This window comes from Anas platyrhynchos, chromosome 1, assembly GCF_047663525.1.
Source record: "Anas platyrhynchos isolate ZD024472 breed Pekin duck chromosome 1, IASCAAS_PekinDuck_T2T, whole genome shotgun sequence".
Classification (NCBI taxonomy): Eukaryota; Metazoa; Chordata; class Aves; order Anseriformes; family Anatidae; genus Anas; species Anas platyrhynchos.
In genome coordinates, this window is record NC_092587.1 from 43,239,795 (window position 1) to 43,261,908 (window position 22,114).

At 39.5% G+C, this 22,114-nt stretch overlaps 1 protein-coding gene across 2 annotated transcripts in view; it reads right to left on the reverse strand.

The window, feature by feature from the left end:
- Positions 1–21,904, reverse strand: part of IFT56 (intraflagellar transport 56) — a 60,227-nt gene extending 38,323 nt beyond the window's left edge. For both annotated transcript variants that reach the window (XM_038168341.2, XM_038168390.2), the window contains exons 1-9: positions 21,608–21,904; positions 21,367–21,504; positions 21,185–21,277; positions 13,676–13,790; positions 6,082–6,131; positions 4,247–4,392; positions 2,854–3,025; positions 2,385–2,459; positions 1,047–1,149 (exon numbers count right to left, since the gene is read on the reverse strand). In XM_038168341.2, the coding sequence (XP_038024269.2) occupies positions 1,047–1,149; positions 2,385–2,459; positions 2,854–3,025; positions 4,247–4,392; positions 6,082–6,131; positions 13,676–13,790; positions 21,185–21,277; positions 21,367–21,504; positions 21,608–21,889 (1,174 nt within the window). In that variant the 5' untranslated portion in view covers positions 21,890–21,904. The remainder of the gene's footprint in view (positions 1–1,046; positions 1,150–2,384; positions 2,460–2,853; positions 3,026–4,246; positions 4,393–6,081; positions 6,132–13,675; positions 13,791–21,184; positions 21,278–21,366; positions 21,505–21,607) is intronic.
- Positions 21,905–22,114: the final 210 nt, after the last annotated feature.

Here is a 22,114-nt window from a genome sequence, read left to right on the forward strand (position 1 = left end):
CAAGGAAGATAAGGTAAGATGGTTCTGGAGGGAGACTTCATCTTTTCCTTATGAAAATTTCAAAATCTATCCAGCAGCTCTTACCTGATACTAATTCTAACAAGCAAGAAACACTACTAGTACAGATGTTTAAATGTAAATGTTGAGTTCAATAAACAACTTCATGTCTCCCCAATAAATAAGTAATTGAAAAGATCATAAATGTTACAAAGATGCCCTTTGAACTGACAAAATTTTGTTAATACAGCATTATAGTCTGCCTGTAAGAACAAGCCTTATCAAACAAAACATGTTTTTTTTGCTAGTACATACCAGCCATACACTGTGGGAACAGTATTCTAGGGTGACTTAAGGCAATACACATTGGAGCTGCCAGGCTAGAATTCAACACCTGACCAACACATCTGCTTTCCTACCCATCCCCTTAAGCAGTCACATATTAAGCTAGCACAAGGTACTAGAATAGTCAAAAGTAATCTAATTTCATAAAAAGTTAGAAATACGGTTTTGGTTTTTGGGGTGTTTTTTTTTGGACCAGCTCACCTCACCAACATCCAGCCTGCACAAGCATAAATGCTGGCACAAAGGCAAGTGACAGGATCACACTACTCACGGTAGCTGGCAGGGTATGAGAAGCCCTGCAGCAGCCCTGGTTTTCATTGGTGTAGACCATTAACACAATTACGTTCCTCAGGCTCTGACAGAAGCTCTCTAGCAAATCTAGGAGATTAAGACTGGATATCTGGCCCAAACCCCTAAAACTCTCTACCTTAAAGCGATGCAAAAAATGAGACGCAAGTTTGTGTTTCAGTCACTCCAGTTCAGAACATCTTTACCAGAGACCCTGTAAGTTTTGGAGACATGGCTGTAGTCATTAGAAGTAATGATTTCTAAAATTCTTAACTGATCTAGATACACTATTAAGACTTTTAAATATTACATATTACTGTAAAGAAGAAGAAAAGCATTTCAAGGAGTAACCAGTTGATCAGATGAGTAAAAGTCATCCGTGAAGCTATGAATGAGCCAGAGGAAGGTGTATTTACCTTGCCGGAGATAGTAAATCACAAGATTCAGTCTTGCCTCAGGAATAACATCAACCAGAGGAGGCAGGACCTGCAAAGCCCCTTCTCCTCCTCGAAACACAACCTGCAGATAAAAGCAGAGTACTGAAAAACTGTGTATTAGAATACTGTTTATGATCTCTTAATTCAATGAAATTAGTTCTTATAGGCCTATAATAATAGCAGGAAAAGGTCAATGGGACTGGCATTAGTGTAATCCCTGCTTTAATATAACAATAAAATTAATATGGGAAGCAATCTTTATTCTAAAGAATATTAAGCATTTAATCCATCAGCTGAGATTAACTGATTTCCATTTTTAGCAGCTCAAGGCAGTGATACATAACACATTTTTAAGAATATGTCCTAGAATAAAAGTGAGGAGAACACGTAAAAAATTCTAATTTGCTTATGATGTATTCACGTATACAAAAAAACAGGCTAACAACTTTACATCTGTATAGAATGCTGTAAGATCCTAAAATAATCAAGAACACTCAATGCTTTATACTTCAATCTTACATGACTGTTCTTACAACAAAATCTAATATACTGATTCAATAACCTCCTGACAAAAAGACCAACACTCAAAATAAAGAATGTTAACTTCTGAAATCAGTTTTAACTCTTGGTGCAAACAAGAACAAACAAAGAAAACAAAACAACAAACAAATAAACAAACAACAAAGAGTTAGCTTGTTATGACTGTTCTTGAAGAATGATAAAACAAGCAACCGGCCATCATTAAATAACAGCTAGTGCCAGTAATACCATTGTGGGGAACACTAACAGGTGATTAGTGACTCTTAGTAAAGAATACACAAATACTTTGGCTTGTATCAGTATCTTTTTCCCTATGAACTCCTTGTAAAGTACTTTTTAGATAAAGACCATTTTTCTCAATTATCTGAATTCCACTGATACTGTATTTGCATTAAATAACAGTTCAGAGGCATGCACTCTTGCTTGCTTCTATAGTATCTTTATTGACTAGGCTCCACAAAATAATTTTGCAACGGTATTCTTACAGGCCATAAATTATTCTGATATGCCTTTGGGGTAAAAGCAACAACATTCTTGTTTTCATGACACCGTCTAAAACTGACAAGGAAAGAATGCCAGGGGAAAAAACAAAACAAAACAAAAAGAAAAACACTTGAGGGCACATTGATTATGCAGGTAGGTTTTCTGGAATGGGACTAATATTGCAGTGGAAATTCAGAGGTTTGCAGTTCACAAAATATTCCCTTTCACAAGTCATCAGGAAAAGCTCTACAAATGACAGCAGACCATATGAAATCCAGGAAATACATTACTCACCAGATTGTGCTTAATGAGTTCCTTGCCAAACTCAAAAGATGATGAGGCACTGTCTGTCAAGTTCTTGAGCTCTGCCTGGATTTACATACATCAAGAAGTTTAATGAGAAAACAAAACAGCACACAAACATAAATGAAAGTTCATATTAGTCCTAAATCCAACAACATCTCCAGCAGTGTTGGGTCACTGGAAGATTTGTGCCTTCACAATTCTACTTGATTCTTTTTACCAACTGGGTTATATTTATAGATACTAGGTCAAAAGTGGACCAGGAAAACTGTTAAAACCACTGTGCATGCATGTGGACAGGTGGCTTAATACCGGGGAAACTGAAATACGTGAAATTTCTAAGAGGACACAAAGACATAATAAAAGGCCATTATCAAAATTACTGATTAATACAGATAACAATGAAAAGTAATGTCTAAGTGATCTTGAACAAGGCAAGCAAGGGCTGTCCAACAGATACCTCAGCAGCCTTCCCATTGTAAAGTCGGAAATGGTTGCAAGCCTTAAGGTTAAGAGCAATGGTGCTATCAGGAACCTGCTGAAGATAAACAGCTAGCACTTCCTGTGATACATCGTAGTAGTCCAGTTTATAATAGCATAGGGCCACATATACATTCAGAGCCAGGTACTCCCTGCAGAGCAGAGGAAAGAGGATTAAAGACAACATTTAAATTACAGAATTACAGAATTTCTAGGTTGGAAGAGACCTCAAGATCATCGAGTCCAACCTCTAACCTAACACTAACAGTCCCCACTAAACCATATCCCTAAGCTCTACATCTAAACGTCTTTTAAAGACTTCCAGGGATGGTGACTCCACCACCTCCCCGGGCAGCCTTAGTAGATTTAAATCTACTAGATTCTGTACATCTTTTACAAACACATCAAAATTGAGGTTTCCGAGAAATACTTTTTGGGTACTTTTCTACCTCTAGATTGTTATATAAATTGCAGAGATCCAGTTACAGATGTACATGAGTTTTATCAATGTCAGCTATTGCAACTTTAAAGAATTACGTGCAAAATTGTTGGTTTGCAAATCTTTGAAAAGGTGGTAATTCACACTAAGGAAATCCACAGAAATTAAGTAATTAAATTTGGCCCAGCAGAATAAGATTTTCTATGCAGTATGTGCAAAAACATTTAATACTGACATAAAACTGGAAATATCTGAATGGATCTGAATTGGGCTTCAAAAAGATACCTATATATTCTGGGGCAGCAGTTCCTATTTTACCAGACCATATTTCCAGCCACTTAAGAATTCATTTTGTTCCTTGTTAAATTATGAACTCAGAAGTTGCAGAATATGATAGAAAAAAACAGTGTGATGAAGGATAAGTAGAATGGAAATAATTCCAGACTAAAAGAAATGTAAGGAGTTCTCTACATAAACACTAAGAATTTTACTGATTGGATAATACAGATAGACACAAGGTCAAAAGAGGACAATATGAAAGGTTACAAGCAAAGGAGAAATCAACAATCACAAGCAAGAGTCACGAGGCTGGTCATCAGAGAGAGTGAGAACACGAGAAAGAAAAGAGGTACATAACCATTTGTGATTTCAGAAGAAATAAGTAACAAAATAAAGAAGGTTCTCAGAATGAATTACGGGAAAATATCACTAAAAAAAAGCAATAGAGAACTAACTTCTTCCTTAAACATGCAGTTTTCAACAATGATTTGCAATGAACAAAATTGAGGGGTCTGCAACTTGTGCACATTTTGCACTTGGAAATGGGCACGATAATTGGGGAAAATTCCTACTTTCAGAAAGCAAGCAACTAACTGGAGTTAAATACCAACAAAATCAGAGACACTGCAGCAAGGTTTAAAGAAGAGATGCCAACCGATTATCAAGAAGAATGCGCTTGTAGATATCAATAGCTTCTTGGTAGTGGGACCGCATGTAGTGGATAGATGCCAAACTAAGCTGATCTTCTGTAATGTCTTGCAGATTCTGGTGAGAGCTCATCAATTTCTTCTCATCACTGAACTAAAACAGAAGGTGTGACATTCTCAGAAGAGTTCAGTGAGAAATACGTTTTAAGTTAATTAGCTGGATTAGTTTTGCCCTTGCTGGCAAGTAGCAGGTGACTCATTTTTAACATCTGGAAGAACTCTGTTACTTCAAAGTTAATTTGACTGGTGGAGAAAGCCAAACATTAAAAGGCAGACCAGCTGAAACTAGATAAATATGAGGCTAAAACTAAGTACACATTTTCCTTTAAGGTGTGATTTAGACATAATTACATGTCACTTGCCTTGCTGGATAAGAGGGGAAGAGTTGAATTAATTATTTCATAACCAGAATTTTACAACACAAAATTTGACAGTTACTATTCAATCCAGCTGATTTTTTGCTGCTTATAGATCCAAAACTTTTTTTCTCATGGATAAACATCAGAAAAACACAAGCCTTGCCAACACGCAAGAATTAATCTTCACAATACTTCTTTACAGAACTAACAAGTTCACTTTCATCATCGCTTTAAAATTTCAGTTTAACTAAACCTTTTGTTTTTAAAAGTGTTGTTGTTTAATGCATAACAAACACACAAGGGTAAAAACAAGCACCAGAGTTAAACAATCATCTTATACTTGTATTATTGTTAAACAATAATATACTTGTATTGCAATAGTAAAATTGAGGCTATTCAACAATGACTTTCCTCAAATCACTTATTCCAGTGTTTCCCTTTGCTGGTTCTGCTAATCTCAGCAGCAGGAATTATGAATTTCTCCTATACACAAATTATATCTTATTCAACTTCATCTAAAACATTTATCTGCTCTGTTTTTCTTCAAATCCTCTTTCTCCCTTTTTGAGACAGTAACACAATGATACTCTGGTCTAAAGGCAAGAGAACTGCTTAACAGAACTAAATGCAGTGTGCTTCATATTTTCATAAAGTCTTTTATTCCCAAATACTAACTATATGAACTAGGAATTATTCAATTTCTCTTTATCATAGGCATCTGTAAGAGCCAATGCCACTACGAAAACGTTTAAAGATTACTTCCATAAACTTACAGAGATTCAAGTAAAGAGAATCTAGCATCAAAGCTAACACTCAGTATTTGTATTTTCTTCCACCCAAAACTCAGTCTCTTCAGTATCCCATTACTTGTTAGGTATAATACATGATGGCATGAAACCAAATTTAAGGGAAGACAGCTATGTGTGGTAAGCAAAATAGTCATTTAATTGTCGAAATTAAAGTAAATCTCATGCCATAAACAGTATTACTTCTTGGATACTGAACAACTTAAGAGGACCAGTAATAACATATGGACCTTTCTGGTCAAACTGCTAAGTATAACACAGCTGCGTTAGGGAATCTTGGTACACTTCAAAGAAAAAGAAAATAGTGGCTTATACACTTGGGATTCTGCTAAAATCCTAGGTTCCTTGTAATCAAAAATACCATCGAGTTCTTATTTTATGACTTACATGAAATGGGTGGTAAGACTTTAGATATTTGCCGAGGGCAATTATTCTGAGATCCTGTTTTCACACTTACTTTCTCCTCTACATTTTAATACAGTGGGGTGGTTGTGGAAAACCTTTGTTCTCCTGCCACCACAGATATTTAATTATTTGGCCAGGTTGCCTGCATAAATTACACGTTACCAAACTGAAAAGAAAACAAAACGAAGTGTGAGTGAAGAAAAGACATTATACCTTATGTGCCAGGTGAAAGAGTAAACGGTTCTGGAGACGACTCTTAGGTGCTGAAAGGAAGATTCATTAAGTAAGTATCTCTGCAAAGAACAACATAGGAAATCTTTTTTTTATTAACTCCCTTTCTCAATAGTCATGCAAAAACCAATGCTTTCTTGCCTCCCATCTTCATTCCCATTTTCCATTTTGTTTGAAATCCCTGATGAAAATACTTTTTAATTGGCCTCTGCCTTCCATGAGACTTACAACTTCAAGAATTACATGACCATTTCTCTGCAGGGCCTTCTGGTTAATTCTGTGTTTTTGCACAAGTGACACACAGCACAGCATCTTTTATGTAGTAAGAAAGCAGCAACAGAAACCCAAAGTTCTTTCTACAACGTTTAATATTTGAAGAAAATTGAGATTCATAATTCTAGGAATCCTTTCAACTTTCAGGGTATTGCAAATTCCATTGCTGCTGCCTTTTGGCATACATAGTTCTAATATTATTTCTGTCCTTAGGAACAAAAGGTGCATGAATGAATCCTCTACTCCGAGCAAATAAGATTCAAGTTAACATATGGAGAGGAGTGGCTCTCTAGTGCCACTGAAGTTCACAAAATTTCTTGCTCTAGCAGGTTTAGGAATTCTATTTAATACACTTCATATGACAAAAAATGTTAACTGTGGAGTTTTAAGTCTCTAGAGAGAGCCTTGTGCATCACTGAGAGTGACAAAAGTCCTTGGCCAACAGAACTATTAACTTCTTTTGTGAGCAATCTTCCAAAAAGCCTTCCCTTGTTTCCTGTATTTTTTTTTAGCCTACTCAGCTAATGAGCACTCTCATTCTTGCTCAGACCAACCAGCTGGCAACCCATGTACCACAGAAAGGATTTACATGGAATCTTTACAAAAAGCAGAATTACTTACTGTGTTTATGAGTCCAAGAAAGTGCAGAGTTAGCAAAGCAATGGCCTGTAACACAAGGCTATAATTCTTCTGACATCCTAAACCATGAAAGAGGGCTCAAACCACCAAAACCTCTTTCTCTTCCCTCTCAAAGATGGAAATTTCTGGTAATAAATTAGATTTTTTTGAAAAGCAGTTTAGAGAGGGATTTCCAGATTTACTCGTTCTCCACATAATAAGGAAACTCTGTAACCCTGTGAATAATGCCAAAAAAAAAATCAGGCTGTTCTCATCACTGTAAGGTTCTCTACCTACTTCTGCTCGACACAGCAATTGTTTCTTCCCTCTCCTCCTTTCCAACCTGTTTTATTAAAATGTGTTCCTCTGTACCAACTATTCTAGAAAAAGAGGACAGTCAATTTTATCTTTAAAGAACTGCTAGAACAGAGGAGTACCAAAAGGAAAAGGTTGTATGAGAGTTCTCACAAAGCCGAAACGTCTTGCAGAGTATTACTAACAGAGCATCAAGTAGTTATGAAGCTAAATGGTCTTCAATCTACGATATATGCGGGAATTCTCATTAGCCTAATTATTGAGGAATGGAAAGTTTTTCTGATCTATAATCAATATTGTGTAAGCTGCGGTAATATTATAATTGACATCATAGTACATTCCAGAAATGATTTTGTCCATTGAGTTTGAAGGTTAGAGTACCTTAATTTAAATGCAAGTTCTTCAAAATGTTGGCAGCAGTGATACCACAGCAACTCCCCATGTGCCTCAGCATTAATTCACAGGTTTCAGTACCAAAGTTTCAGAGGGTTGCACATGGACCCCACATGTGCTTTTGTGTGAAACTTAAACCAACCATATCTGCTTTTTACAATTCGAAACATTCGGTCATCAAAGACTCCAAAAGTACAAGCAGGACAGACTGGGGAATTTACACTGAAAATAACATATTGTATAATCACAGTGCAAACAGTACAGACAACAACGTTCTTTTTTTGAGTAGGTTTTGTTTCTTTTTCTGAACAGGTCTTAGCATTAATTCCACTCCAAGTGACTTGCAAGTGACATTGCCTCAAGAATCCAAGGAATTCTTGTTTCACTGGTCAACCAGTAACTGTAGTGCTGCCCTCTTGATTCTGGCATTTGATCTGACATTGAAATTATTATTTACTTCTTGGCAAAAACTACAGTTACTCCATGTAATCCTATACCTAAAAACAGGCAAAAGATAAAAACAGAGTTCTGGTGGCATGCATGGGCATATGGAGGAGGAAGAAAACTCCTATTTTGTAAATCCCATGATGCAATCTATTTGATATTCTTTAAAATAAGAAACTTTTACTTGATACCAGCCAAGTAAGAAGAGGTACCTAAACCAAAAAATGTAGTCCTGTTGATATAGTAAGCAGAACCATGGAAACATTAAATATCAGTAGTTTCTTTTCTCTCAGTGCCAAATGCATTTCTTGAGGAAGACAGAGGGACATATAAACAAGGTCACGTTAATTTTCAGGTAGACTTTGGTACTAAGTATTGGATATAGTTGTTGTCAACCACCGGAGAAGGGAAGGAAATGATACAACTGCCTCATCAGAGGTGATGATTTTTTGAGGAACAGTAGGCTTGTTCTCTTATTACTACTTGCTGCTATCAAATTTCATTGTCACCAACCTAACAATGCCACAAAGAAGCACAAACATCTTTTGCTATCCTACTTTTTCAAGAAGGAGACTGTTTAACTCAGCATTGAGCAATCTAAGGATCATAACAAGTATAATGACAATGCTGCAGTGCAATAAACTGGACCCTGCTCCAGGGCCTAGTATTGGCCTTGTCCTGAAGACATCATGCAGGAGCTGGACAGGTTCTCTAGTTTAATAACACGCCAATATTTCTATGCTAGATTTTTTGTTGTGATCTGTGCTGATGTTCAAGGCACAAAAGTCATAGTTGATGTGGATCTTAAAAGTGTTCTCCTGTCTTTTATGTGCTGACATTGAACAGACACCTACTTGAAGTACTTGTTAAAATATAATAAGCAGCCACAATAAGTGTGAAGGCATTTTTCTTCACTAACTCTTAAACAAAAGTGAAACTCTCCAGAAATGTCAGCTCAGACTCTTGGTGGGTTCCATGTTACTACCACAGGCAGTAAGAGGAAGACGAACATGGTCAAGAACAATCTGGCATTTGTGCCCTCTTGTAAAGGTGTAAGGCAATGTTGGTCACGCATCCAACACTAACAAAACCCATCTAGCAAGCATAATGCCTACACATACTCTACAGAAGCACGTCACATGCTGACAAGTGTTGAACTCATCCTAAACATACAGAGCTGGGAGTGGGCAGGAATGGAACAGTTCTGAGAAAGTTCCACCCAGGTAACACAGAAAGTATAACCAGAGAAAACCCTGTTTCCACTGTTCCTCAGCAAGAATGCCTTGCTCACCTGAACACAGCATCTGAATGAAACTCTCTGTGCCTGAGAACCACAGTCTTGTTGGTGGAGGGAAATTGCAAGGGTAAGGGAAAAATGTGAGGAAAAAACACGGTCCAACAGCGAAGCTCACACTTTCACACATTTGAATAGCTCAACTGTTCAAAAACGAAATCTACAGAGGAAATTCTCTGAAATTTTCCCATTCCCAAAATATTTTTATTTTCTCTCAAACTTAAAAGTTAGTTCAACTATTCTCAAGTTACTTGCAATACATACACATTTCATCTCAGTTGTGCCTAAACAGAGTAACTTGAAGATAACTGAAACAAAAACAATAAATTATTCATTCAGTAGATTCCACTATGCATTAGAAAGCAAAACAAAAAAAAAATAACATTAGTAGTTTTTAAAGTTAAAATATCTATTTTCTGATATTTTCACTTGTGCAATTTAAAAGTTCCACATATCAAACTCTGCTGTTTCAAAAAATACAGCTAAAATGCAATGAAAATGAACTACTGTTCTCAAGAAATACAATACTAGCAGAAAGCAGATAATTTTGCACATAGGTGAACATGCAGCCTAAAGAAAAAGAAAACACAGCAGTTTTTCCATGCCCTCTTGTAACTGTACATTTTCACTGGTGACAACTATCTGACACCTGGCAAGCATTAGTGCATGCACAAGCAAAATGGGTTTGGAAAATGCCACTGTTCTTACTAACCCATCTCTGTTCTGCTTTTGTGCAATACTGCTCCTTCCAGTAGAGACTGAAAGGAGAAGTTTCGCTGTTCAGTTGAACCACATTCTGAACTGACACACACAGAGTTGTGGAGAAGCAAAGTAATTATAAAGTTTTGCCATCAAAAAATAGAAGGAGGGAAAAACAAAGAAAAAAACAAAACACAACAACAACAAAAAGAAAGCTCTCATGACTGGTTAAGCAACACAACCCTGTCTGTGCATGAATCTTAAATTTAATTGTAAAATTCCATGCTTATCCTAAAAAGACTGTTTTTCATAACAGATTTAACTGCAGCCCCACTTATGTGCAAATCACATTTGCTGGCATATATTTTGTGGTTTAACAGAACACTGTTGGTTCTTGTATTTTCCTTAATGCAGTGCTAGCCAATGGCTTCTGAGAGCACAGTACAGGCTTTTAAATACTAGGATTAGGTTGCCAGGATCTCTGGGCAAATGTGCCAGGCTGAGTTCCTGGTCCTTGTCATTTATTTCTTGAAGGCACATGGCCTGGGAATGCCACATAAAGCTATTTTGTTTTATAATGAAAAAATAACAATTAATTATTATTTATTAAGCCAAGATGAAGACTTTCAGCCTCATTCTCCCAAGCCTGGATGGGCTCACACACACTAAGGAAAACATTTGTTCAACCCACGCATGACAGCACAGATGCAGAAGGAATAAACAAAGCATCACTTGGCAGCTTGGCTACAGGACGACTACAAAACAACAGTAGCTGACTTGAAGTAACTCTGCCTTCATCACAAAACCAGGAATATTAGTAACCATAATGTAAGGGGACAGCAGGGAAAAAGAAGAAGCTAGAAGTATTGGAAAGGAATTTGGAAGAAAACCTAGAGGAGACGAAGTACAACTATAATGAAAAACCTTCAAAGAAGGATTCTTCTTTACTGACTTTTTGTTATACTTCTTAAGTTATATTTGTAGCAATTCTGGTTTATATGACTTTTGATATACACACTTATTCTTTCCTGAGAGAACGTACCAAGAAGATTTAATTAAGTAATGACAAGCTGAGAGAACACTTCACATTTAGTATAAAGTAAACACAAAACCTCACTCCACAAGAGAATGCAAACTATCTATCTTGTGTGAAATACAATAATTATCTCATGGCTTTTCACCCTAATTTCCTAATTTTTAAACGTCCTGCATATTTTTCCTCAGACAGCAAACAATTTTCTTAAGCAGCAGCAAAAGTACGTGGCAAGAAGGAACTTCTATTTGATTTCTAGATAGTTATATTTTTATGTGGAAAAACTATTCCAGAAAGCTAGTTGACATTTATGTTCCCTTTCATGCAGACTTCAACACTGTAGAAATCCAGAACTATAACTGAAAATAAATTATTTCTCCCCCATTTATTTTAGTACCATGCCACTTTCAGGGGCTTCACATGTCAACTGCATCAATAAACAGCAAATAGTATGCACAAATTCAGGTCTAATAATCCTGAAACAGCAATGGTAAGCAGCCCAACACAAATGATATCAGTCATTCAGATGGCAGTGTTAAAGGCAGTACTGGATAAACGATATTCTAGAGATATCACCTGTTGTGTCCACTACCCAAGGAAATATTTTGCTTCTTCTGGATCTTTGCAAAACAACACAAGAAATCACAAGATGCCATGGCTTCAGCTGTTAACAATCATCACTGATGCAACTGAAAGATCCTAAAAGCACTAAAAGACAATATATCTTGAGTGAAAATAAAATGATTCAACCACAATGTCGGAAAGCGTAAAGTGACAGGAGTGAAAAAAGGGGAATATACAACACTTGTCTTTTCTCCATTGAAAGCTTCCAAGTATTACAAATCTTCAGCTGGGACTGCCTCCCCACCAAGCTTAAGTAGCCAGGAAGCATCACTATTACAGTACTCACGAGAAAGGCTTAGCATCTCACTACAAGAACAGGCATGCTACCCTACTTAAACAATTACATAAAAATCAGGAACTGACATTGCCAGTGTTAGCACTAAGCTATTTTCTGTTCCCTCCTGCAGCTACTTTCCCTGTGTCATGCACTCCTTTCTTAATATTCCTGCCCTTTTCTGTTAGTGGTTAAGAGCATCACTAACCGCACCATGTACCTTACCACTCGCCATGCTGCTAAGCTGATCTGAGGGGCAGGGAAACATTAACCTTCCTCACTTCCAGCTCACAGCTAATAAAGATGCATGCCCAGCTGTGCATCTGTCATCTCTAGAATGGATTACTGTAATTCGCACTATGTGAAGCTGATGACAACGAGCAGGCTCCAACTGGTACTGGACACAGCCACTTGCTTTCTCCATCGTTTAGGTATAGTGAACCTCAGGATCTATTGTCCAGTTATTTTTAGTTCAAATCCTAGATTGTAATCTCCTAAACCTCAAGCTTGTGGTACTTTAAAGATAAAATTATTACCTGTGAATACTAGAATTTTACACACTTCTTGAACAACACAGATCACAAATCAACAACACAGAATACAAAGCTCTGCAGGAAACTTTTTACTTTTGGAAACAAAACATTTTCAGTTGTGGGAATCAAGGTCAGAATGTTCTTTCAGACGACTTTAATGAGATACCAGAATCTAACTATTTCTAAAAAATGCCATAAAACTGTCCTCTTTGGAGGGGCTCCTCCACAGTAGCAGAAAATACACTTTTCTCACTATTTTCAGCCCAAGACTAGAAAACTAAAGAAAGAAACAAAAAAGAAAACGAAAGACTCATTGAGAATCTTATCCTAAAAAGGCAAGAGTCAGAAGCTGACTGAGAACATCACTATTCAACTTAGAAAGCACTGAGATACAATGGTAACGGGAAACAATATAAATCACTAAGATAAATGGAAAGTGATGGGTAACAAAATTAAACTGCAGAAACATTTTTAGGCAGTAAAAATTGCCTTGGAATCTAATTTCCATTTCTCTTTTTTCAATGATCCCATGCATGTTCAGATTAGAGTGGAACCGTAATAATGCGACTGCAGCAAACTCCACGTCTTGAAGAATCAGATCCCTAATATCTAACTTACAAGGCAGTAAGACCACCTACTAAGTCACTCAAACTGCGTAAACAGAATTCTTGTCCACATAAAAGAGAATGCTGAATTCTCTCATATGCTTATTTTTTGATACTATCACTGTCCTAATTAGCTTCATCTGCACTGGCTCAGTGACATGGAATCAGTCAAAAGAAGAGTAACTTTTTGCTGCTGGCCAGCATATGCTGGGTTTTGTATTTAGAAATTAATCAGAGAACTTACTTTCCAGATGCTTCTTTCAGTTCCAGCTGCTCCACCTGCCCAAGCTATTTTTAGGGAGCAAACTGCATTAAAACTCTCATGTTGAATGGAAAAAAACAACAACAAAAAACACAGCTCAAAAGTATCCTTTATTCCTCTGAAAAAAAGTACCAGATACTTCCTCTGGAAAACACTTTTAAGTGTTCAAGTCAACAAATAGTTCTTTCCATGAGAGACATACATCTCACCTTTCAAGGCTGCTTGTTCAGCTTGTGTATACATCCCCAGGAAAAAGTAGGTACATGCCAGGTTTACCCAAACATCAGGATTGCAGTCTGTTTTTTTGGTCAAGGCCTCATATTCCTGTAACAGAAGAGGGGGATGATGTGTTTTTAATTGTTTAAAAGCATGGGTGTGTATTAAATATCATTTTTTCTTCCATCATTTAACAATGTATTTAATTTTTAACAGCATATATTTAACAGTGTATCAGTCTGATGTTGGTGCTGGGGAAGCTCACGGAGCAGGTTACCTAGAGTGCCATCACACAGCACCTACAGGGCAACAGGTGATCAGGCCCAGTCAGCACGGGTTTATGAAAGGCAGGTCCTGCTTTATGAACCTGATATCCATCTACAACACAATGATGTGCTCGCTGGATGAGGGAAAGGCTGTGATATGGTCTACCTAGACTTCAGTAAGGCTTTTGACACCGTTTCCCACAGCATTCTCCTGAATAAACTGGTTGCTCAAATCTTGTATGGGCGTATGCTTTATTGGGTTAAAAACTGGCTGGGTGGCTGGGCCCAAAGAGTCGTGGTGAATGGGGTTAAATCCAGTTGGAGGCCAGTCAACAGTGGTGTACCCCAGGACTCAGTACTGGTGCCAGTTCTCTTCAAAATCTTTATCAATAATCTGGGCAAGGGGATTGAGTGCACCCTCAGTAACTTTGTGGTCAACAAGATGTGTGCGAGTGTTGACCTGCTCAAGGGTAGAACGGTGCTGCAGAAGGATCTGGATAGGCTGAGGCCAACTGTATGAGGTTCAGCAAGGCCAAGTGTCAGGCCCTGCACTTGGAGAACAACAACCCCAAGCAGAGCTACAGGCTGGGAGATGAGTGGCTGGAAAGCTGTGTGGTGGAAACGGACCTGGGGGTATCGGTTGATAGCCAGCTGAACAGGAGCCAGCAGTGTGCTCAGGTGGCCAGGAAGGCCAACAGCAAGCAACCTGGCTTGTATCAGAAATATTACGGCCAGCAGGACTAGGGAAGTGATTGTCCCTCTGTACTCAGCTCTCATGAGGCCTCACCTCAAATACTGCGTTCAGTTTTAGGCTCTTCACTACAAGAAGGACATAGAGGTGCTGGAGTATGTCCACAGAAGGGCAATGAAGCTGGTGAGGGGTCTAGAAAACAAGTCTTATAAAGAACAGCTGAAGGAGCAGGGGTTGTTTCAGATGGAGAATGGAGGCTCGGGGAGATTTTATCGGGCTCTACAATTACCTTAAGAGAAGCTATAACAAGGTGGTGATCAGTGTCTTCTCCCAAACACCAAGTGATAAGACAAGAGGAAACTACCTTAAGTTGTGCCAGGGGAGGTTGAGGTTGGATATTAGGAAAAAAATTTTCACTGAAAGGTTTGTGAAATATTGGAATAGGCTACCCAGGGAAGTAGAGTCACCAACCGGGGAGGCCTTGGTGGACTTGGCAGTGCTACGTTAAAGGTTGGACTAGGTGATCTTAGAGGTCTTTTCCAACCTAAATAATTCTATATAATTAGATTATTCAGATCAACCAATTTATTCCTAAATTTGTTGTCCTTCTTACAACTATTACATTTTAATCTACGATATGTTCAGCAGCCCTCTTTTGTTTAGAGAAATGGAACAGACAATGGGGACAAGCAACATTGTAAGTCTTCACTGCAGGAGCATGAATTTTGTCAATGTTGTAACAGTTACAAAGCCATCAACATAACCAACCTTTCCTCTGTCTTTTCTGATGCTTTCCTAACTCCTCCTTCAGTCAGAGGAGGAGTCAAAAACACCCAGGAAATCTCTGTGAATACTTACTGAAGCAAGTGTCAAATATCCCGTTATAAATCTGTAAGTAGTGTCTCAATATAGATTTAAAAAGTGGTCTCCAAAGTGAGGGTGCATGAAAGATAACCCAATGAGGTGTGGGAAGAAAATATTTTGTATCATTAAGAAATAAAATGAGTATTTCCAAAATAGTGTTTTGTTCATATTTATATCTTTTTAATTTCTATTTTTATGTATGTTTTATAATTACATAATATGGTAGTACTGTACATATCAATAATACTAGTATTGATAATACATTAGTACATTTATATAGTATATAATAAATACACACATACAACAGGTATATGTTGTATATGTGCTCAAAATTTTTGTGCTCAAAAATTTTTTACTGATAGAGGTGCACAAACAAAAATGTTTGGAGACTACTGAAGTCAGTACTGGGCACATTCAATACTTCCTTATGCATAAAATTGTAATTATAGCAAATACACTAAAGTGTGCCTAACCTCACCTTTTCTCATATGAAGATTTACAGCCAAGAGCTATCGAAAGCCACTGGATACCATATTCTGATGTTTCTTACACATCCACATTCATTATATATCCCTTAATACTGCTACATAAATTGTTTCATTTCTTGTTGTTTGTGGAGAAAAAAAGTAAGTAAAAACTAAGTGATAAATCTTTCAATCTACTTTTTTAATGAAGCAAGAAATCACTGCAGCTACCAGTGACATTCCTAAATATAAACATCTTTGCTCTGCATAACAATAGGTACGAAAAACACAACCAAGGAGATCCCTTGATGCTATTTCTTCCTCTGTCAGGCTCCTGTTAAATTACTAGGAAGGACCAGCCCAGTGAAAGTGCCTCCTGCTGGTGCTCCCACTCTCCATCCAGTCATGTCCAATAAGGCAAAAGCAGGCCAGGTCATTCAAGGTTCTCACAAGACCTGCTTAAAGAATGCAATCCCCGTAATTCCCAACCAGCATAAGCCTCTCATCCCTCCCAGCAACACACCCCATTGCTGACTCCGTATTCTTCCTCCAAACATATGAATTGGGATTTCCCCCTTCCAAGTCAGAGTCTACCAGATTGTGCCATTATGGGAGGAAGTCTTCTTCCCCTGGGGCAAAGACACATATTTTATATATATAAATCACTACAGAAAATAAGCTATGCCCAAAGGGCAGAGAATTCCAAGAACAGACATATGCTGAAAACAATGAAGCTTAGAGTTTGCAAGCATAAAGATTTTTTTCTGTTGCCAAGTGAAAGCAAACTGCACTTCCAAATAGAGAAGCTATTGGTAAGGTGTGCCCTTGAAAGCTAGCCCAGTCTTCCTAGTCCTCAGGGACTAGCTGTCCTTCAAGAAAACTTTGAAATAAATCAATAAATTAATTGATCAAAAAACAAACCAAACAAACATTTACACACAGGCCAGCCTTTCCTACTGAGATCAGCTCAGTCTTGACACAGGCCTGTCACAGAGCTCTCAGAGACAGGCCCCTGCTCTTTATTGGGACCATCTGGAATCTTTCAAAATCCATTCTGATTAAATGCACCCAAAGGTCTCTTTTGGCTATGGCTTCAGGGAGATTAATTAGAAAAGACAAAATGCATAAACACAAGTCATCTTCTGGCATTGCCTTTCAAGGCAAGCAATAAATAAAGTGCTATAGCAGTACCAATGTCAATCTATAGAAACACAATAAATAAAAATGAGGACCATTAGTCTTCTCTACCCTGTACTTCTGGGTTATGAGCCTACACTATGTTCTGTTGCCCCTTCCCTCAACAAAAGGCATTCAATGTTACATTCTCTCAACAACTACTTCACAGGAGCTTTTCATCTGCCTTGCCAAGAAAAAAAATAATACACCACCAACCAAACAACACACTCAAACAGCCTTCCCAACAGTCAACCTGTGGCATATTTTTGCCAACTAGGGCCATAACAGCTTCTTGCTTTTTTGTTCCCCACTCTCTTCCACCTCTCTCCCCTAGCAGGGGACAAATGTACCTTTCCAAAGAAGCTGGCTGCCAGGTAGATTGCCTGTGACTACAGATACCTACTGGCAATGTTGAGGATGCTGAGCAGAACTGTGCTGGCCTCATTGCTGGTCAGGATTCTCCAAGCTCATAAATGCTGGTCCTAAGAGCTATTAAATAGGCCCACACACAGGGGCCTCTTATAGTTGCCTCAAAAGTGCTCAAAGGATGTGTGGAGATACTTGTTTCCTGATTATAGTAATGACAGAGAAGCCTAGAGAACTTCCCAGAGCCAAAAATCAATCTTTCACTTTCTAGTTCCAGCTGCCAGGAACATTGCATGTTCATGTATTCTCATAGTCCCAGCAGAAACACTCAAGTAAAACCAGATATTGCTCATGCGTGAACCATTACCCTCTTATACTCCTGTTCCTGTCATGCTTCATTATTTGACTGAAACAATCCTGAGTCAAGTCAGGTTAGCTAGGAGGTCCTGTCCAAGCAAAGAGGTGGACCAGCTCCCGATTCTCTGCTGGAAGGGAGGCAGTCAATAGGAAAGCCTGCCTGAATTCCTTGCTGTAGTTTGTTTCTGCCAAAATCTCACAGTGCATTGAAGGCTCTGCTCTCACACGCAGCTGACGGGCTGAAATGGCCAAGCATTACCATATCTGGCAGCTCCCTTTCTTAGGTCCTGGATGCTTCAATTTATAACAGGCAGCCCTGAAATGGACTCAGACTGATGCTCTGATTCTGGCTCGTCCTTGGGTGACACTGGGAATGCTTTCAGGACAGGTTTAAGATAAGTCCTATGAACAAGTCATGTGAGAAAGACAGATGGGGGGGTTCCCCCATTAGAAACAGAAGAGATGGAATACTCCACAAAACTAATTAGATCCTCTCATTGACTAGGGGGGTCCTGGTTGCCATATAACACCAAGAAGTCTCTAGCCACCCACCGGTAGTAAAAAATTAGTTTGTGAGTGTGAAGGAGGCTGACTGTCCCCAGCGAGGAATTGCCACCATGAATGGTAGAAGGGTCCAGTGCAGGGTCACTTGTAAACAGGAGCACAGTAATAGTGATGATCCCACCAGACAAGTGTTGGTGGTACACTCTTTGAGAAAGGCTTCTACCTGCTAACATGGGGGAGTGTGACGTTAGTCAGGCTGAAGTTCAGCCTAGAAACTGACAGTTGGTGTGCCTACGATAGGAAAAGAACCACATTTGAATGTGCTGTCATTTTCAATATTGCTGCCATTCTCCCTGAAGGTATTCTTGGGGTTGCAGGTCTGTCTGTTTTTCACTTTTTTCCCCACCTCTCCCAGTAGATGACGGAGGCCACCTCAGCCCAATGCCCAAACCTCTCCATAAGTTGCCATGCAACCAGCATGCCTAGCTCACGTGAAAGCATCAATACAAATAAAAGGAATATTGAGTAGCTGAATTTGTGAAGAGCCTCATCAGGTATAAAGAATATAAACTATGGACTAGGACTATAGTGACACAGGCTATGTACGTTGTCACTTGCAGGCATTTGGGATTGTGAATCATTTGGTCTGTGTGTAATGTTACTATGAGGATTAGAAAATTCTTCAGAATTCTAAAGACTCATTTACTGTGGTCCCAGCACACTCCAGAATGCTCCAGGAGTTCAGATAATCAAGGAATTTGTCCTTGAGAATACACCAATGCCTACAGCAGTGAAGACTCTGCATTGCACTGCAGCCTTGAAGCTTATAACTGAAAGGGAATTCAGCCACCACAGTCAACACTCTTTCCCTTGATCACTACAACATTGGGAATTGCAAACACAATGTTCAGTCCCAAAAGAAACTAGACTGAGATACACAAGCTCATTTCCCACGACACCAAAGTGACAAAGATATTAGCATTTGTCACTGTGCCAAAATCAATCATAAAGGAGAAAAGATAGGCCTTGTGATCTCTCATTTAAAAAAGGTTTGTATGCATGGTTTATGGTTGGCTTTTTTTTTCTCCCTACTAGGATGAGAAGATGGAAAAATAGAGCAGATTGTAGTTTTTAAAAGCTTGAAGCAATAGCATCACCTAGTGGTGAATCAAACACCACAGACCATGTAATTTCTACAAAAATGACACTTAGTCTTTCATTGAAGGAAGCATTTAAAATCTGTTCTGGCTATATAAGCACCTACTAGGTATTCCAAAGAGCAGAATTTATTTCGAAGAAATTCCAACTATTCTTTGTTTGTATGCAAACATTTTTTCCTCTTTTTAAACTTCACTCCCTATTAACACCCTAACGTTTAGATATAAATTAAGTAAAGCCACTGATTGTTATATTCATAGTCTTTAAATGACAACTCTAAATGTGAATATTAAGCTAATGTTATGTTCTACACTATTGCTATACATTCTATATACTATGTATACCATCAGTTTAATTACACTGAACAGTTCTAACTTCTCCCAATAGACGTTTCCTTTTTAATTTTTAAAGTAAGGGGAAAGTGCATTGTGAACTTGGAAGCTATAAGAATTCCATTTCTGCCTTGCACATTAATCTTGTGCATGTGATCTTGTTTAACTATAGTTAAACATCTAATGTTACCTATAGAACAATTATATTTTGTCTTTTAATCTATTTCACCATGGTTATATTGTTTTGTTAATACTTCAAATAATCGTCTGTTTTTAACACTTTTCCCAGGGAAGGCAAGTTAAAAGACTGTTAAATATTTTCTCAGAGTATAGCTATACCTTTATAGCAAATTGTAATGGAGATCTCCACCAATTGACATTGGTCAAAACAAATAGGACTAAAAGAGTGCAATACAGCCTCGTATGGGTGCAGAAATTCACACCTGTAGGAATGCAGCAATGAGACAACCACCACTCAGGCAGACTGGGTTGTTTCTGAATGTTCACTAGCTTATATGCAGCCTTATGGGTACCACCACACAAGTCCCCACAACGCTCCCTGTGCTGGGGTGCACACTGATTCCAGCCCTCAAAGCTACAAAGCACAGTAGGCAACAAAATCTGTTAACGCTTCTATAGAGAAATATGCTGGCACAACTGTGGAAAGGATTCCAGCGACATTGACAATAAACTGACTGCCAACAAACTGAGCTTCACTGGAGACAGAAATCAACACGAAAGAGAAAGAATTACATATGGATTCATGCACGAGAAGTAACACAACAACACTGTATGGTGCAAATATTGGTATTTTATGCATGTCTGAATAATCAACGTGTTTCTTTGTAACTTAAAACTTTTGGAGAATAAGAATGTCTTATTCCATTGAATTGCCTCATATAAGAAAACATGCAGAAGAACAATCAAGTACATCAAATAGCCAGAGACATCAACCTCTACAGACAATTAAAGAAGTATGTGTATTACAGATAATGTATGCAACAAGGACAAAGGAATAATTAAACCTGAAAACAAAGCCGTGGAAAGTTAACTGCAAAAAGTGTATTGAAAATCGAGGACATGAACTATGACATTAGAAGGGACAAATTAGGTTACTGAGCCTAGCATTAAATAAGAGTAAATAACTACATAAGGTCTATGTTGATGGGTAACATAGATTTTGCAATCCAAACCGCTTCCCTACCACATGTCTGTGATGTAACTGGCTGGCAGGACCGCTCCCCATGCAGGACACCCTCCTGCTGTCACCCCGCAGCCCAGGTTCCCCACTCCCTAGGCGGGGGGCCAGCTCTCCTCCCCTTACCTCCAGCGCTCTCTTGTAGTCGCCCAGATGAAAGGCGGAGTACCCGATCCACAGGTCGGTGTCCTCCTCCTGCTCCCCCACGTGCCGCTTAAACTTGGGAGAGGAAGAAAAAAAAGAACGTGAGCGCTTTGCCCGGGCCCCCGGGGGGCTGCCGCTCACCCTCCCCGCCCGAGACCCGTCACCTCCAGCAAGGCGATGGCGCCGGTGAAGTCCCGGAGGGCCAGGAGCTCTTCCAGCTGCGGCACCTTCTTCCCCTTCTTCCTCCGCCTGTCTCCCGCCGCCGGGGCGCTCCCCACGGCCGGCTTGGCCCTGGAGAGCATCTGGGGGGAGAGCGGAGCGGAGCCGGGTCAGGGAGGGCCGGGGGGATCCCCCCTCAGCCCCCCAGCCCGGCGCCCCCCCGTCCCCGCCCGCCCCGTCCCTCACCATCCTGCCGCCGGGCCCGCGCTCCCCGCTCCCCGCTCCGCCGCCGTTGCCGCTGCCGTTGCCGCGGTAACGGCGGGGCGGAAGGAGGCGCAGGCCCGAGCGCGGCCGGTGAACGGGCGCCGGCTGGAGGCGGGCGCCGTCCCCCTGAGTTCCGCCGCCGCGGGTGTGGGGGAGGCACCGCCAGAGGCTCCCCGTAAAAGAGGGGCAGCCTGGGGAGCCGCCTCGCCTGCTGCAGGCCCGGAGGAGCTGGCTTTTTGATCCTCCGGGCTGCGGTTGCCTCATGCACAGAGGCACGGTCGTGTAAATGAGTGTTCTGGTTGTCCCCCACACCTCATGAGCGCCCCAGTGCTTGGCTTGGAGGTCCTCGTGCTTTCAATAATCATCTTGCAGACCCTCTCTAGTATCTGGTCTCTTACTCCTCTACTTGGCTCTCAGGTCGTTTGTTCTCCTTGCCAGTTAGACCATCTCCATGTTTGCGAGTGAATACACATGGACAGACACCCCTAC